At 37.5% G+C, this 18,426-nt stretch overlaps 1 protein-coding gene across 8 annotated transcripts in view; it reads right to left on the reverse strand.

Annotated features, from left to right (window-relative positions):
- Window positions 1-18,426, reverse strand: part of LOC577317 (signal peptide, CUB and EGF-like domain-containing protein 1) — a 49,635-nt gene that overhangs the window by 16,617 nt on the left and 14,592 nt on the right. For 4 of the 8 annotated variants that reach the window (XM_030989410.1, XM_030989411.1, XM_030989416.1 and 1 more), the window contains exons 2-10: window positions 9,424-9,555; window positions 8,448-8,570; window positions 6,960-7,082; window positions 6,029-6,151; window positions 4,914-5,030; window positions 2,819-2,857; window positions 2,220-2,279; window positions 624-740; window positions 56-178 (exon numbers count right to left, since the gene is read on the reverse strand). In XM_030989410.1, coding sequence (XP_030845270.1) covers window positions 56-178; window positions 624-740; window positions 2,220-2,279; window positions 2,819-2,857; window positions 4,914-5,030; window positions 6,029-6,151; window positions 6,960-7,082; window positions 8,448-8,570; window positions 9,424-9,555 — 957 coding nt within the window. The remainder of the gene's footprint in view (window positions 1-55; window positions 179-623; window positions 741-2,219; window positions 2,280-2,818; window positions 2,858-4,913; window positions 5,031-6,028; window positions 6,152-6,959; window positions 7,083-8,447; window positions 8,571-9,423; window positions 9,556-18,426) is intronic. The other 4 variants (XM_030989412.1, XM_030989415.1, XM_030989413.1 and 1 more) reach the window with 4 other exon arrangements.

Here is an 18,426-nt window from a genome sequence, read left to right on the forward strand (position 1 = left end):
TGCTCAGTATACATAAACAAATAATAACATGTTAGGGTCTATGATTTAACTTTACCTTCACATGTATGTCCTTCTGATGTCAGCTTGTAGCCTCTGGGGCAGGTACATTCGTAGGTTCCTAATCGATTCGTACACATATGAGAGCAACCGCCATTATCCACTATGCACTCGTCTCGATCTAAAAAGAAAGCAATATTTCCGTTTTTAAAAAAATTGGAAATTAACGATTTCTGAATAAGAATCACAGAAAGGCGTATCGTTCTAAGAGAAATAAAAGTTCGGATTGAAGAACTGTGGAAATTCGTCTCGATCTATGAATAAATTAAAGTCATGAGCTCAAAGATTTTGAACTGTGGTGAGGGATACCTACAAGGGTTGAACTCAGGAGAGGCATTCTCACAGTGGAAACTGTTGCAAAGTACACTACTTGCAGTAATTTGAAACCGGCAAGGCATATTAAAAGTGGGGCATATTAAAAGTGGGGCACGATGGGGAACTGTTGTATTTGAGGCATACTCACAGTCATTGGCAGCGAGTTTTACTACTCATAGTGGACTAGCTGCTGCTAGGTACTGTGATGATGGACTCATAGTTCAATGGACACTGTGGCGAAGCCTACTTACCATTGCATGTCCGCCCATCTGCCAGCAGATCGAACCCTTCCGGACAGCTGCACTGGACACCTGTAGGAGTGTCCTCACACTCTCTGTCGCACCCACCGTTATTCAGCCCACACGTCTCTGCGAACAAAATGGCATTCATTGAATCGTAGCTGGAGATACTCCCCAGTCTGAGACAGGGCCATCTATACACAGAGTTTGGCCAACCCTGTTCGAGTTGGACACAATATGACGGCCACTGCTTTGTTGGGCAAGCACAAAACAAAAGAATGTACGCCATGTTGTGACCCAGTGAAACCAAGTTGGCCAAACTCGGTGTATAAATGGCTCTGGTCTGAGGCATTATCCTCTTCAAGCGATGGCAATCAGAGGTGAATATTTTCTTGCCAATAACAAAAATCCTTCAATCTTTTTAAACTTAAATGCATTTTTCATTCGATTATTAATCGATGTTTTACCGCACTTACCCTACTTTACCCATAACCCTTTTGGGGATAGGATTTATTTTTATAGCTAAATTGATCACATGTTGTTTTTCAAAGTAATGTCTCACTGTTATTGCAAAATTGATAAAATGAAATGAGGTGTCTCCGAAAAGAATATACATGGGCGAAAATGTCATCGAAATTTTGAAACCGAAGCCAATTTTCATCAAAAATCTGAGATTTCTTATCTTTCAACGTGTTGCAATGTAATGATTTTCAAGTTTATTTTCCTTTTTAAATTCCTGATATGAAACGAAATGTAGTCATGAAACAAAAGTGAATGCAATCGGCGCAGAAATGTTTGCTATTTCTCTTTTCTACGCAGGCATCTGACATATGTTATGGGGCTCTGAATCAAAAGTTATTGAGTCAAATAACAAAATGAGGAATGATTGCCCCCCAAAAAAATTGAAGAAACTTCGAGAGTAATCGCAGCTCTCATTTGGTCTGTGTTTGAAAGATTGCATTACTGGAATTGGCTCGTATGAAATAATGACAGAATATTTCTTATTTGCAATAAAGCATGTAAATGTTTAATCTGCAGATCAGTTGACTGTGGAAATCATCATTCAATAAATGCAAACGTAAAACATAAATTAACTTCGACCATGCATTCTTCTCTTTGGACAAATATAACTTTAAAGACTCACATATAAATTAAATATTTGAGTAACTTTTACTTCCAAAACATCTTCCTTGTTTGTTGTGAAAGTATCAAGAAGTTTTGAAAGTTATATTTCAATGGCGGGACACCCAACAAAATGAGCAATGTCAAATCAGGGAGACGCCCAAACTTATGAATGACATTAAATAAACTAGCTGTAAAGGGCTATAATTCCTCGACTCTAAGGCCCGTATTCTAATAACATTTAAACCCGACAGTGGGCTTAAGCTAATCTTCAACAACAGGCTCGACAAAGTCTGATGTCTAAGTTTCCCTTCCGTTCAACGCGACTCCAGACCTAGCGTCGGGTTTAAATGAACTACCGGAATACGGACGCAAGAGTACAAAAAGGCAAAGATAACATAATGATACAAGTTTTACAACTTAACATTGAACATACACATAAATCAATGTGTCAAAGCAAAGTTCTACACATTTAAGCTCTCGTACCTATCCCTGATAATGATGCCCCATTGTGCCTCGGACCGAGAACCTCATCTGCGCGAAGCGCTGAAAAAGACCGGTTTTTAATCACGTCATTTGCATATGAAAGTTTAGCTCTATTCCAACCCACAACACAAAATCCCGACGCACAGGCTTTCGAACTATTTTAAGGATCGCGCTACCTGAAATTGTTTTTCTTAAATGGCTCTGCTATGTATGTACCATAATAACTCGGCCTGTGGTTGTTTTGCGGAGTTTTACGACTTTAGTCATAGGTTAGTTATGGAGATGCACCTGGCGTCGATATTTTGTGCAAAGGGTTTGGATGAATTTACAAAATATGTATGAAAACAGAACATTCCAAAATCTAGGCAAATTATTATCAGGAAATAGTTTTTGTAGACATAAAGTTTTGAACATTTCAGCAAGAACACCTTTCGTTCCATACTTTTCACAAGCATTTGGAATGTTCTTAGAAGTGAAAATGGAATAAATTTCATATGCATAATGTCACATGATTTGCAAATCAATGTTTTCACGTGACTTCCACGTGACTGCCGCGTGGAAATCACGTGAAAACCATGTGACAAACGCGTGATATGTACCTGAAGTGGAGGAATAGTCGTCCGGATCGTCGTACGCCTCTCCATGCGATAGCATTAGGTTGAGAAAGATACGAGAAAGTGTCGGTAAACATCTTCATCATGGACGTTGTTTGGATTTTGACGAATCAGAATAGAGTTACGTCATGGATGCGCGCGCATCTGAAAGTTAAACCTCCGCTATCCAACTTCGCAAACATATCCCTTTGCAAATATCATTTTATCATAGCTGAATTTGAAACGACACTTCATATCTATATGAATATTTTTATCATTTTCAAAGTTGGTACGAAATTTTCTCCCATTCCACACTTACTGTGGTCACTACCAACTAAAACACGTATAATAACATATAATTACAGGTTATTTGCTATGGGGCTCTATCAAATATTTATCATTTAAGTATCGTCTATCTACTGAAGCAAACTAAACTAGGCCCTATGCGACAAAATAGCAAAATAATAACTAGCATTGGGAGATTTTTAACTTTGCAGATGCACGCACATCCAACATGGATCTACGTCTAACAGATACGAAGCAAAATCTGATAAATTTTGGTGTTAGTTTTTATCTCAAATAAAAAAGAATGTCTGCATTAATACTCAGACATTCCGAAAACGAAAGGTACAGTTTCTGATCAATTTTCATATTTTAGACATTCGGAAAAGAGTAATGCATATTTTCTCAGCGATGTCCATTGTCTTTTTCACATATTTCAAAAGACATATTGGACATTTTCCTGTGCATTTTTAAGAACATGTTTGCGATCTAAATCATCATGAAGTTGGTTATAAATGATCAAATACGGATACTTTAACAAATCAAACATGGTTTTCATATAAGGGGTAAACTGGGGCATGATGTGGCTCTATTGTAATCGCTAAAAGAGTATCTGATGCTAAAAGAAATAAAATATTAATCATGCAGTAGACTAAGGTTATTGGCTAGATATGAATTGACCTGCATGCAGATAGACTGTGAATAAGTAGGATTGCCATCAGAATGTGTAAGATTAATTTTAGAAATTAGAATTCCAACTGAACAGTTGTTAAAAACCGTTCAATAAGCCTTTGTATATAATATTAACATGTGTCCATAGCCTACATTTATGCTGAATCGTATGGGAATCGTTGAGAAGGGTGTATGAGGAGAAGATCGTTTTGTACATTCAACAGGGCGAATTGTGGGATGCATCTTGATTGAAGGGTCTGACATAGCAAGGAGATTAGACGGTGAATTTAAATGAGCTTTAAATGCAAAACTAGTCATTAACGGAATGAACGAAACGAATTATCCATTTTGAAAAATATGATGGTGTGAATAAGTTACTGCAAGCAAAAATGGTGTGAATAGCTTAAATGTGTGAACAGATGAGTTAGTTTCCCTACTCGAAAGATGGTTTGAATACATTATTTTTTGAAAGGGAAAGTGTGAATGGTTCATCCATGCGAATGATTGGTTTGAACGAATAATAAGTTAAACAGGATTTGTAAATGACATTTCTTCGAGAAATGGATGGCGAATTTTTTTAACAATGTTTCCAGTTTTACGAATCGGAGATGCATGACTGCTCCACGTGTTATCAGTGTATGTGATATGATGAAGTTTTGAAAAATCCCTAAAAGCCCAAAACAAATGGTGCTTCAGTTTGATCATAAAGTGCTTCAAAAAAGTAAAAACTGGTTTACCATGCTCATTTTCCCCAATGGACTGTAGTGTTATAAAAACAGTTGGGGAAACGGGTTTTTTGAAATTTCGAGTTTCAGTCATAAAAATCTTGGTAATCAAACATGCGGTTGGCTTGTAACAGTCATGAGATTCATTTCTGACCTAAAGGTTTATAACTATGATTGCAGCATGAGCTAAATCCGGGATTTTATTTAGATTCAGAGGCAAAATTCGTTTTTATCGTGTTGGAAGTTAATTTAAGCTGATGGTGGGAATAGGAAGTTACCTAATACATTTAAGTAGTTGCTATCGTGTTGTTAGTTTATTTAAGCTGATGGTGTGAATGGGTTATTCCATTGAATAGATGATGGGAATGGGATTGGCATCCAAAAGGGGTGTGAATAAAGAACTAATGACGGCCTGGGCCTACCTACACACGTTCTCCCATCAGTATGGAGGTTGTACTTTTCATGGCAGCTACAGAGGGGACCAATGGGTGAATCTGTACACACGTGCTGACATCCACCATTCCCTAGTAAACACGTGGCTGAAAAGAAATATCATAAAGAATTTAAATCACAATCATGTCATCCTCATGAGGAAGTTTACAACATTATTTCATCTTTTGTTTAAAGTATTTGTGGCTCACACCCAGTAAAGTCCGGCAAGCATTAGATGGCAGGTTCAAAACCCGCTGGTTCAAGATTTGTTCTTACTTGTTTTTCAATTACAGGTCGATCGATCTTATTTACTGGGTGTAATCCACAAATATGTTTAAACAATTGAAATTTCTCCCAGGCAGCATTACATTTATTAAAATAATATTGAATCTGTTGAATAACAAGTGTATAAATATACATCACAGGAAATTAACTTTACTTTTACGAACGATCGGTGTCACATAATGCGCATATTCTTCAACAACTTCAGGAACGACCCGTAAGAAAAGTAATCATTACAAATATTGTTTTCCTGAAGAAAACAATTGTATATTATTTATTGTAGGTCATGATCCAAGTAATTAAATATACACTGGTTAGGTTTATGTTTCACCATGTGTACGTGTAGTCCTGATAAGGAATGTTGGCTTGAATGTAATGAAGATAGATAAGTCAAGTGAGAAGAAGCAGTATTCTTTCTTGATGATCCGTCCTACAGATGAGCAAACCCCTACCTTCAAAGAACATATAATTCCAAATATAACAGAAACTTTCGCCATAATGTCGGACATTCATTTTTTCGGCAAAAGTCGGAGTGGTCAGTAACGTGTACCTCGTACAAACATAAAAGTCGAGAACTGGCTAAGACGGAAATATATTTTGAACTTCCCACTTGTTTATATGTTGTTGGCATGCATGTTGGAAAATGGTAGTGGTAGTGGTAGCAACTTCTGTGAATTTGTTTCAATCGTTTACATTTACCTGTCATCCTTGATGAAATTATGATAGTATCAACTCCTAATTACTTGACTACTGAATAATCTTATACCCATAGGCTTAACACAGAGACCACCAGGTTCCAGTAAGCAATGGGTTAATTACTTACGTATACAATTCTTGCTGCCAGATAGAAGATAGCCAGGTCTACATTGACATATAGACTGACCATTGGCTACATCGACACAATAGTGGGCACAATCTAGGTCAGGATTTAAGCAGCCGGCATCGTCTAGAAAACACACAAGTACAATAAAGAATGTTCAGATATTACAAAACTTCTTTGGTTTCGATGAGTTACCTCATGAACCTTGCACTAGTCCAGGAGGATGCTTCACAAAGAAAAGGAAGTAGAACTTAACTCTAAGTTAGACTTAAACATTATGGAGAGCCATTTGTAGCCTTCCAAAAAAATCATTCAAAAGTGAAATTCAAGTATTTTGATTTTTAAAAAAAATATAAATTCTACGTCAAGAACATGAAATCTCCCTGAAAATAGAAAATATGAATAATTTGAATCAACATTTTATGACTTTTAAAATAACTTTTACAAAATATTTTCAAAGATGCTAACGGCATTCCATGACTGTTAAGTCCAACTTAGAGATACGTTTACCTTTGGATCTTTGTGAACCCCCCCCCCCCCCCACATCTAGTATGAATAATTAACACACACAAATATTGACTTTTAAATAATCTTAAAACCATTTAGTAATTTTTCTTTGATTTATTCCTTTTTTCTGTTTTCAGTTCCCATGAAAGAAAAGAATGCGTGTGTCGAAAACGATTGATTTTTACCCTCAAATTTTTCAAATATTTGCATTGGTCAGAAAATAGGAATCGGGTGAATAAAGTTATGCTTATGCATATTTGGACATGTACTAATGACGGAAACAAACTACGGAATATAATTATATGTGATTACGGGTTATTATTTCTCCCTGTAAATTGATATTAGTTAAAAACCTTGCGAAAGAACAATCAAGAATATATTATTGGTTTAAATATTGTTATGCCGTTTATTCGTCTTGTATACTCACTTGAACATGTTCTTCCGTCTTCATTTAAATACATTCCTTTTGGACATGCGCACTCGTAGCTGCCTATTGTGTTAATACATTCATGTTGACAACGATGCTCGCCAGATGCACATTCGTCTTTATCTGAAAGAAAACAGGCGACTTCGTTACTCTTTATTACACGTACCTCAGCTACACCGCAAGAAACGATTCCAAAACCGATTAATTCATCGCTATTCAAATTCATGTCGGTGTTCCGTTGATCTAGTGTTGGTTCGGTTTTGATCTCTTTTGTGTGACTGAGTTAGCATGGCAATACGAGAAGTAATTATAACTAATACCAAATGAGTTTTCCTAATGTATGAGGCATTTAAAATATTATCAGAAAAACAGATGAATGTATTTGCAACATATACAGCATTAAAATTACCATAAAATGCATTATATTAAAAAACTATCGATTTAAAATGTAAATAAGAAATAAAAGCGAAGTGATTCAAAAGGGGGAAAAGAAAATAACATGGACAAATATAGCAATAAAGACAAAAAACGTAACTGGTGATGTACATTCTTGGATTTTCTGACGTTGGTTCTTATTCCCTTGACTAACATACACACAACATGCACACCCACAAAAACATACACACACACACTAACATTTACCTAAGCAATCTTTTCCTTCGCCGTCTAAGGTAAACCCGAAATAGCACCCACACTGGTAACTTCCAAATGTATTAACACAACACGCACGCACACAAAAGCATACACACACACACACACTTACCTAAGCAATCTTTTCCTTCGCTGTCTAAGGTAAACCTGAAACAGCACCCACACTGGTAACTTCCTAATGTATTGACACAACACGCACGCACAAAAAATCATACACACACACTTACCTAAGCAATCTTTTCCTTCACTGTGTAAGGTAAACCCGAAATAGCACCCACACTGGTAACTTCCAAATGTATTAACACAACACGCACGCACACAAAAGCATACACACACACACACACTTACCTAAGCAATCTTTTCCTTCGCTGTCTAAGGTAAACCCGAAATAGCACCCACACTGGTAACTTCCAAATGTATTAACACAACACGCACGCACACAAAAGCATACACACACACACACTAACATTTACCTAAGCAATCTTTTCCTTCGCTGTCTAAGGTAAACCTGAAATAGCACCCACACTGGTAACTTCCTAATGTATTGACACAACACGCACGCACACAAAATCATACACACATACTTACCTAAGCAATCTTTTCCTTCGCTGTCTAAGGTAAACCCGAAATAGCACCCACACTGGTAACTTCCTAATGTATTGACACAACACGCACGCACACAAAAGCATACACACACACACACACACTTACCTAAGTAATCTTTTCCTTCGCCGTGTAAGGTAAACCCGAAATAGCACCCACACTTACTTTAAGTAACTTCCAAATGTATTGATACAACACGCACGCACGCACACAAAAGCATATACACACACTTACCTAAGCAATCTTTTCCTTCGATGTGTAAGGTAAACCCGAAATAGCACCCACATTGGTAACTTCCTAATGTATTGATACAAGTGTGAACACAGCCACCGCTTTTTACTTGACATTCGTCTACATCTGTATGAATAATGTTGAATATCATAAAAGAATATTATACAATCAGAAAGTATTACTATATATTAATAATAATATATTACTGTTAAGCAACCATATCATAAAAGTAATTGCATACTATGAACATTTGAAGGCCTTCCTGAGTCACCGTGAAGGAACCGGCAGAGACTAGCGTTAAAGTTCCCCTTTTTCATTCACATGTAGCATTTTCAAAGTATACTTAAACATAGATTAGTTAAATTAAACTTTGTTGTTATTCTTTACTTTGATATATGATTCACGTATTTTTCAGTATATACATGTTCATCGAAATGAACCATTATACCCTAATTCATTATAATGTCACGTTCTACACTGGGAACAAAATATCTGCTGACAATTTTCAAGGATACATGAAATACTATCTATCAATTCACTACAAAATAAATATGCTGTAATACAGTAATTGCATGTAATTCACAAATAAAATACAAAATTGCAAATGAAGTCATAGTTCATATTGAAGTTCACAAGATAAGTATGGCAACATGTATAACTCACACAGTTACGTTCATGAATACAATATGTATGATGGTAAATATTTTGAATTATAAGGAAAAAAGAATAAAAAGAAACATAATTAAAGTGACAACAGTTTCCTGTAAGCTGCTCTTGCGTCGCTAGCCGAATTGTTTTCTTTTGTAGTGCGTGCGAGGAACAAAAACAAACTTTGTGCGCTGCAAAAAACATGACTGGTTCTGATAATTTCCCAATGTCAAAATTACAATCGCGATATCAACTTAACACCTTGATTCATGTATCTTCCGATGGGGTGTCGAACCCTAGACCTTTTTTCATGGTGCTTTACGCAACTTACCTCGACATGTGATTCCTTGCCGGTTGTAGCCGTGAATACACGAGCACCTGAATGACTTTCTGGTTTGCGTACAGGCCTCGTTCTCTCTACAATTATGTCTCCCATCATTACACTGGTTAATCTCGGTGTTGCCTGAAAAAAGGTACACCTCTAACGTTCACAGCCATATTCCGATAACACACATATGCTTAAAGGGTACGACTCACAATTAATTTTCATACTCTGTTACATTTAATACTCAAGCAGTTGTTTTGCCAAAGGCTTCAGGATGATTTTATGCGAATGAAATAAATGTTTTCTTGAAGGAAATAAACATCACAAATTAATTGACGTTTAACCTCAGCTTTGTAATATACAGTGAAATATTTCTTTTTTTACTGGTGTTTATTGTTTGTGTTAATCATCACTCGTAGTATCCCAGCGGATTCATTCGTACCTTACAAACTGTTAGCATATTTACCAAGTCTAACTTACTGAGACGCTTCTCTGCCATATCTGTTCATATTTGAGTGGTAAGCGAAACGAAAAGTGCACATTTTGGTCTATTTATTGGTATGAGCTGAACGCGTTCAATTATATCGGTCTACATTAATTTCCAATGCTTATGTAATGATTACAATGACACTACAATAGACCGATGAGCGACGATATGTTTTAAGGAATAATTGTTAGAATTCGGCCGCTAGCTTATTTTACAGAATAGTAAAAATATATATATATTAATAAAATGGTAAAATGATTTAATTCTGTTTCTATCATTCGTAGACGTAGTGTCGTTTTTTTTCTTCAGATAGTTTGTATGCCGTTTATTGTTTGTTTGATTTGGTAGGCCATTCGTTTACGTTCAAGCAATTTCGATCAAACTTTTTCAGCGTATACATGGCAAGGTCTAGGACAACGAGCCATGCATTTCCTGAAGGAACAAGACTGAACTGACGTGACCCATTAAACGGGGATACCCTGGCCGTCACGTTTGGCAAACCACACGTGTCAACTCAATAGCATCATGGCTAACCTTCCCTGCAGGGGGTTCACGCACCCCCACCAGGTCGATCAATGAGATGTGTCAAGATCAATTTCGATTATCATTTTGCGGTAGTTATGGAATTTCCTTCCTTATGCCCCAGTCACATCACCCAATCGACTCCACTCCGGCTTCACATTGACAGATTCTTGGCTTTTGGGGGTATCGTGATCTTTTGCTTGGTCTGTTATTGGTTATGGTTCGGTCTGGTGTGACTTAGGTATCAGCTACGGATTATGTGTTTCCCAGTATATAGCTATCCAGAGCAGGACTTTCCTACGGCAGAGTCTACCATACTATCATGACATAAGGTACTATATCATATCGTCAAAAGCTTGAAAGATAGGAAAGATGAAAGATACATGTAGCTGTTTTATTTGTTTCAATTTCAGCATGGGCCCTTGCACTCTAAGTATCGCAAGCTAGAATGAAATATGATGATATCTTTTAACATTCAAAACAAACCTAAATGATGCTATCAGAATGGTTGATGTAAATCTCCTTGAAAATAACATAGCCCTTTATCCTTTTATTTTATTCCTGCGAGTATGAATTTTACTGTTGGTTTTAATTGTTAAGAATACAAACTAGATACACATTTCTTTCCGCCTCCAGCTCCCTATTGGATCGACTAGTGTGCATAAACACACACACACACGCACACTCGTACTAAACGCACTTCCACTTGCACGCTAACAAACATAGCAACTACATTACTTTTAATTCCTATTTCTCATTTCCGCTCTTTAATTACACTTCATGTTGAAATTCAAATGATATACTGATGTAGCAGGTAACGATTACAGTTTTAGGTCAACCTTGTCCGTCTCAAGTCAAAATAATATAGATTCAACCAACAGAAACATGGCAAAATCCAATCATGCAATGCTCGAATCGAGAGACATCTTCACTGCATGATGAGTTATTTCCTTTTAGCATCAGTACACAAATAAAAGAGAATGAGCGGTGGCGGAATGATTATATTGTTTCCCAAAGGGATGTACCCGCCGCTTCCTCTTCCGGTATTAATAGTATTCACTAACACCTCGCCAGACGAAGCCTCGACTGCCCGCCAAATGACTCTTTCTCTCGTCATCGGAGTTGCGTGAAAACGGGGTTTTCTCAAACCATGTGGAATGTTGAATACTCTTTAAAAGTTTGGTCTGAATATGGATACACCCTAGGAAATCATGACCCATATAAAGCTGTCTTGATTGTTTTGCAAATCTATTTTCTAATTTGTTGCCAACTGTAACATGAAATATAAATTAACTTGATATTTACTTTACTGTGGGCAATTGGATGATATGAGGCTCTATCCAGCCCTTCCAAGTGAATATCGAATGGCCAAAACTATCGTCACGAAACCTTTCGTGCATGACTTTTGAGAGAAAGGCTGACTGATTGTAAAGGTTAATGTCTGAACAACTCCAGTCATCAATCCCATGCATTTGTAAGCCATATCTTGAAAATAAAGGCAAGGGGTTCCGTAAGTTCACCATCATACCACAGAAGATTCAGCATATTCTTTGATACATCAATGATTTTTTTAAATATTTTCTCTCATGACGTAAAGTCCATGCACATCTTTCCGAACATTGTAATACGTATTCTAATTTTTTCCAATCCGCCAATTCAATATAGCTGGGGATAAAATCAACTACAGTCAGACCTGCCTTACTGGCTACCTCTTTATAAACGCCACCTGTCTATAGTGGCCGTGTATCTTGTCTTTCTAGAGAAAGAATTGTGTGCTGTAGAACTAATCTATGAAGGTCACCTGTCTCAGGCTGTCTGCAGTGGCCACTCGTTCTGTTTCCCTTTTCATGGCCTCAATAAACAGGTTTGAATGTATTTTAGGTACCGTGGACGCCATTTTGTTTTTAATACACCGAAAGCATTGTAATTTGTTTATTAACATAATTCCATATTCAATGATCATGTTGTTTTCATCCTCGAATACGTTTCACCCCTCATAGAAATAGGTTATGCCCGAGGCTATACAAACTTTTAAGCAAGTACTAAGGCATTTATTAAATCATAATTTCGGAAGTCCCGATTCCAAGTGTTGCATCATCGTGATCATGCCCCTTATCAAGAAGCGACGCTCCTGGAAAAAGGATGTTTTCTTACGATCAAAAAATCTTTCCTCTGGCTTAAGTAACGTACTTCATTCATCCTGAACAATTCATCTACGTCTACTGCCGAGCTGATTCACCCATTGATCAAATGGATGTTACCTGGAGCTATATGCGAAGTAACACGTACGAATGTGAAATGAGAAGTACCGAGGTGTAGCTAAATAAAATAGTTTTGATGACATCTAACCTTGGACCTCGAAGACAGTAAGGAATAGTTAAAACAGATCCCGAAGACTCTCCAGAAATCAATGTAAGGGCGATTTTTCTTTTGTAACTGCCTGGAGAAACCAAGATTAATTAAATCGCACTAGATCGTTTATTCTTTATGTATTAAAAGAACAGTAAAACAACACATACAAAATTACATGCCAAATTATCACCTTTCTAAACAATAATTGGTTGGATCCTAAAAAGCACAAATGCCTTAAAGGGATCGTTTAACAATGTTAAATCTGAGATACACGGTCCTAAGTGTTATCAGTGTCTGTGATATGGTGTAATATTGAAGCCCTAAAAAAATTGCGCTTCAAAATGATCAAGAAGTGCCTCAAAAAAGTAAAAATCTTTGAGTGACCGGTTTTACCATACTCGTTTTCCCCAATAGACTGTAGTGTTATGAAAACCGTCAGGCGAACGGTTTTCAAAATTTGTAATTCCAATCATAAATATCTTGATAATCAGACAGGCGATCGGCTTGTAAAAGTCATGGGGCTCCTGACTGACCTAAAGGTTTATAATTATCATTGCATCATGAGCTAAATCCAGAATTTTGTTTCAGAATCTGAGACAAAGTTACCGGATCCCTTTAATAGAAATGAACTTTTAACAGAAATATAAAATCAAAATAATACGAGAAGTTTTTAGCAAATTCTGATCAAAAATAGGAAAGTTATAATTTTTTTTAGTTGCGACCAATCAAACGCAAATTGGCAATTCTGTGACGCATCCTGCGAGCTCCCCTCCCATTCGTTTCGTACATATATTTCATAAAATTTAATTGTCATTGTTATTGCAGAAGGAATATTTCTTGTCCATACGTGGGTTGTATGGAAACATCTTTGCAATTATCATATCTAAGCTGCTTGTATGACCGAATCATTTCTAGAAGGAAAATTTAAAAAAAATTATATTATACCAATTTGCCAATTGGTGTTTGATTAATCGCAACTTCAAAAATTCAAATCTTTCTTATTGGTAATTAGAATTCGCTCAAACTTTCATTGACATGTTCATCTTATTTTTCTGCTTCTGTTAAAACCAAATTAATATCATGGTGGGCTTCCCCCTTCAAATAATATTTTCGTGAGGAAACGAGGATAAATGGGCAACAACCTGCTGTCTATATTTTCAAAAGCTCCTCTTACCCTGTCCTTGATATATACGACGAGATAACAAGGCTTCTCAAGAACCTATTTGAATTGGAAAATTTTAAATTTGTAATCAATATGTGTGTGCGTGTGTGTGTGTGTGTGTGTATAGTTAACTTAATTATTGATATTCCAAGTTTTCAAATTTGTAAAGGATGTGAGAAATTGATTTGTCCCGATGAGGTGTCTTGAGAATGTGATATATCAAAGCTTCAACAAAGATCCTAATTCAAACATTCCACCTTTCAATCTGGAGTTATGAAGAAGAAAGAAAAAACCCAATTAAGGGGGAATTCATAATTTAATTGTTTAAAAATTAGTATTAGTAGCCAATCAGTATATTAAATGGAACTACTGTACATGTAGAAGTATTTGTAGAAGGAGTTCATAAACTATTTATTTTTGATACAGGAGGAGAATGGGCAACAACCTCCTGTTACTATTTTCGAAATAGAATCCTCACCCTGTCCTTGACATATATGACAAGATGAGGTTGTTCCTGAAGAACCTTTTTGAAATGGAAACATTTCATGATCTAATGATTTCCTAGCACCAACAGTGCATGTAAATAGATTCTGTATTCCCAAGGGCACCGAAGAAGCTTCTTTGCACGTCGTGTGAACTCCAGTGAACTTCGGTACATGAGACTAGGCGACGGGCAGACGGCGAGCTCTCCAGCAATGTCTTACTCAAGTGACAAAGAGTTGAATATTAATAGGCTTGAGCAGTAGAAGTCGGTTGTTGCACGAGAAAGAGGGGCGAAGAGAGCTTGTGCGACCTCATTAAACGCCGGTGTATACGATCAGCTGAAACAGGCTTTCGTCGGGGTATCACGTGGTCACGAGCGCCTGACTAGTCTGCAGGCTCAGACTCTAATTTGACATTTAAACACATTTCCATGAAGTCTTGAGCTGAGCCTGCCTCTGTCTGTCTCTGGCTGTGCCAGGAGTGGCTAACGTAGAGAGCCTGTTAGGTGCAGTAGACCGTGCAGTCGGTACAGTCTCGTAATTCAGACACTCTGTTGTGCGATACGATTGACAAGGCTGTGTGCCTGAAAACTAGCACTGGACATGATAAGATGGGAGAAGCGACGATAGCGAGATCGCGGTAATGTTCGGGCAATTCAACTCCGCAAGCTGAGGGGCGATTATTTGACACAGAAAGATGACAGAGAAGGTTCAAACACCGCTTTCGGTGTCAATAGAATCGCTCTCATGACTATTGACCGACGGGAAAGGCTCAGTAGTTAGACATCTGGCTAAAGCTTGTCTACAGGACGCCAACCGAGTTTCATCGAGCCCTTGAGAGCAACATGGCGGTCGTGATAAAAGCAAAGAGTAAAATAGACAGTAATCAACCACTGCGGACATTCACTCTGGAATCTAGAACATGTAGCTTTTGTCTTTCTTTGTCTGCAGCATCCAATCGTTTAAACTACATAGCCAAATCAGCTGCCATCAAAGGGGCTCAAACAACACTTGAAGTGAAATTTCGTAGTAGTAATACCTCGTACATTCGTTCGGTCATGCAACCTAGAAGAGATACGATCGATTTTGAAAGCATGTTTTCTTAAGTCTTTTGACATTGGCACTGAGAGGACTGACCTGTCTGTACCGATTCTTAAGATGGCGTTGAACTCCAGCATTTCTTCTAATTTGTCTTTTTTTTGCTCGGTCGGGAGCTCTGGGATTTCACAGAACTTATCCATTATGTAAACTTTCTGTCCCAGTTTCAAATTTTGAAAAAGCGTACGCAGAAGAACTTGTGTAGCTTTTCATGAACTTGATACTTGTTTGAATGTCAAGGTGTCACTACTTCGAATAGTGGCAAACAAAATAGATTTTGCTTTAAAAGCTGTTACCCACATTTAGACGGGTTTTAATTTCAGTCAGAGCTTCGAAAATAAGCGATAAAAAAGAATTTAATACACCAAATTACCTGCAGGGTATGGGTTGTCTTTTCGTAATGGTGTTCAATGATGTCCGGGCATCAGCGTGACATCCGATATTACAAAAAGTGAGGATGATATCACAGTACAGTTCATTTGTCTCTTAATCCAGATTCTCTCCGAAAACGCAAGAACACCTTTCAGTCAAGGACTTTGGTTTCTGTAAAAGGGCAGTTCTGTTACAAACCAACTTTTAAAACAACGAATTTGGTCCTCCCAAATACATTTCCATCATCCTAACTCAAGGCTCTACTAAAAGAGAAGGTTGAGTTCTGGGGAGGGGTGAACAATAATTTGTGAGCGTTATCATTGTTATTATGCAAGTGTAGAAGAATATCAGAGTAACAATGTCCCCTGAAAGACATTAACAAAGAGGCCCGATTTTTATGCCACATGTTAGTGTAGTCCCATATCCATCTTTCTGTGTACAGTGCTTGTTACTTTATCAAGACTGGGCTAATTTCCTTATCATTATGATGACTCCAGAACCTTCCAGTACACACCAATGCTTATAAGCTATATTATTAACTTTCCTTAACGATTCCATGCCGTTGCTTATGCAATGCAATCGCATGACAAGAACTCAACTTTCTCTTTATATCAAGAATCTTTGGTTATTCGGATAAAGCAGTTCCAAGAGGTCAAGAAACCTTCTTTCGAAATGCAGTCCAATCACCAGAGGTGAAGACCATCAAACAGCAGTTAAATTTCAAAAACTACAGTTGGGAAAGGACTCAGTGAAGTGAACAGACACTTTGTTTTATCTGGAACTGGCTGAAAGTACATTTTTTTCCTTCAAAATGCAGTTTTATCACCAGAAATTGCGGCAACCTTATTAAAATGCAAAACTTTTTGGTTTTGCTAGAATGGTCACTACAAATGGAGTTCTATTAAAAAGCTTAAAACAACCTTTAAGCAAAACTGTTCGGTTTCTCCTAAATTGCAGTCCAAAACTCAAATCTACCTCTCTTTATAAATGCAGTTTAATCACAAGAACTAGTGACTACCTTTAAAGTACAACCTTCCAGTGTAGCTGGATGGAATGGGGTCGCGTCTGCTGGAAAGGCCGACGGCAGAGGGTGATGAGCTGGTCCATTTGAACCCACAAAAACAGGAAATCTATGCGCAAAGACATCCGCGGGGTATATCGACAAGGACATGACGAAGTGAAAATAGGAAACGGAACCCGAGCCACTCTTTTTCCTGCTCATTCTATCACGTCGCTCCATGAGAAGTGTGCTTTTATAATATATAAATTCCGACGTTCTCGCTGGCTTAAAGTCGAAAATAATTATGATAATTATTATAGTCCACAATCGCATAGCGCTTAACACATTATTTGCGCTTCCAAAGACATTTGTAAATTTTTACCCCTGCTTTAGTTCCAGCAATCATAGCGCTCAGTACAATGCAGGAATGCATCCTACCTGATCGTGATACTCACTCGCTCTGCTGGGATCAAGAGTGGCAAATATAGATTAATTTACTGTCACATGACGTTATACATCGGTAGGGAATTCGAATCCCGTACCTTGCGTGTAGGAGTCCGGCTCCGGTTAATTATCCACTAGGTAATAACGTGTCTGTTTTGTTGGGATTTATAATAATCATTGCTGTTGTGTTTTAAAAAAACATTGAATTTTCATCGCCCGTGACTTTGAAGATAGGTTGGTATATTGACTTGGCGATGAGCTCAGGCCAGTTAAGTTTGTTTAAATGTCTGGCAGAACATCAACAGTTAGCTCACTGCCATCCGTTGAAAGATTGAAGAGATCTCTGCTGATAAGTCGAGTCCTCGATTTGACCATGGACCCTACTGATTTGACTGTACGGTATTGCACATTTTGAGCTGAATCCATATTTCTAGAGGGGTATTCCACACTGGCCCGGAGACACTACCGGATATCTCGGAAAGACAGGGGTTGTATTCTGAAAATCTTTTATCTTAGTACAAAGATGTTAACTGTCATAACTTATAAATCAAAAGAAGAAAAAGTCATTGGTAAAGGTCGGCGCAAAGCTGGCGGCGTTCGCGAACACTTAAAAAGGGATATCAGCGCAAGTACCAGTCTTAAGGGTGATTCTGGGCAATTTGACTTTGTTATTTTACATTTTCCCTTACATGTACTATAACATCGTTTTGAGAGTACAGCCGCAAATCTTTAAAGGCTATCAGTGGCAACCAGTGCGTTCTAATTCCTAAATGTATAATTGAGTATGTATATGTCTATTTGTACCTCTTTTTTTGTCGACATAACAAGATTCTGTCTGTACATAACTGCCAGAACAATTACCGGAAACGGGTAAGTTGTTAGTAGTAGAAAAGTGTTTATTTATTGAATTTGTGACATTTTTGGAATCTTGACCTTGTTTTTCACGAAAAGTGGGTTTGGATTTCACACGAAATAGATCGGTACCGGGTACTTTAGAGTGGTGTTTTTCTTCGGCTCACTCACGTCCGCAGTGGGGAGTGAGCTGCTAGCAGGCAATACCGACACATCAGGCCGCTAGAGCCCGGGGCTC

The sequence above is a fragment of the Strongylocentrotus purpuratus genome, unplaced genomic scaffold, assembly GCF_000002235.5.
Source record: "Strongylocentrotus purpuratus isolate Spur 01 unplaced genomic scaffold, Spur_5.0 spur5_scaffold_18, whole genome shotgun sequence".
Classification (NCBI taxonomy): domain Eukaryota; kingdom Metazoa; phylum Echinodermata; class Echinoidea; order Camarodonta; family Strongylocentrotidae; genus Strongylocentrotus; species Strongylocentrotus purpuratus.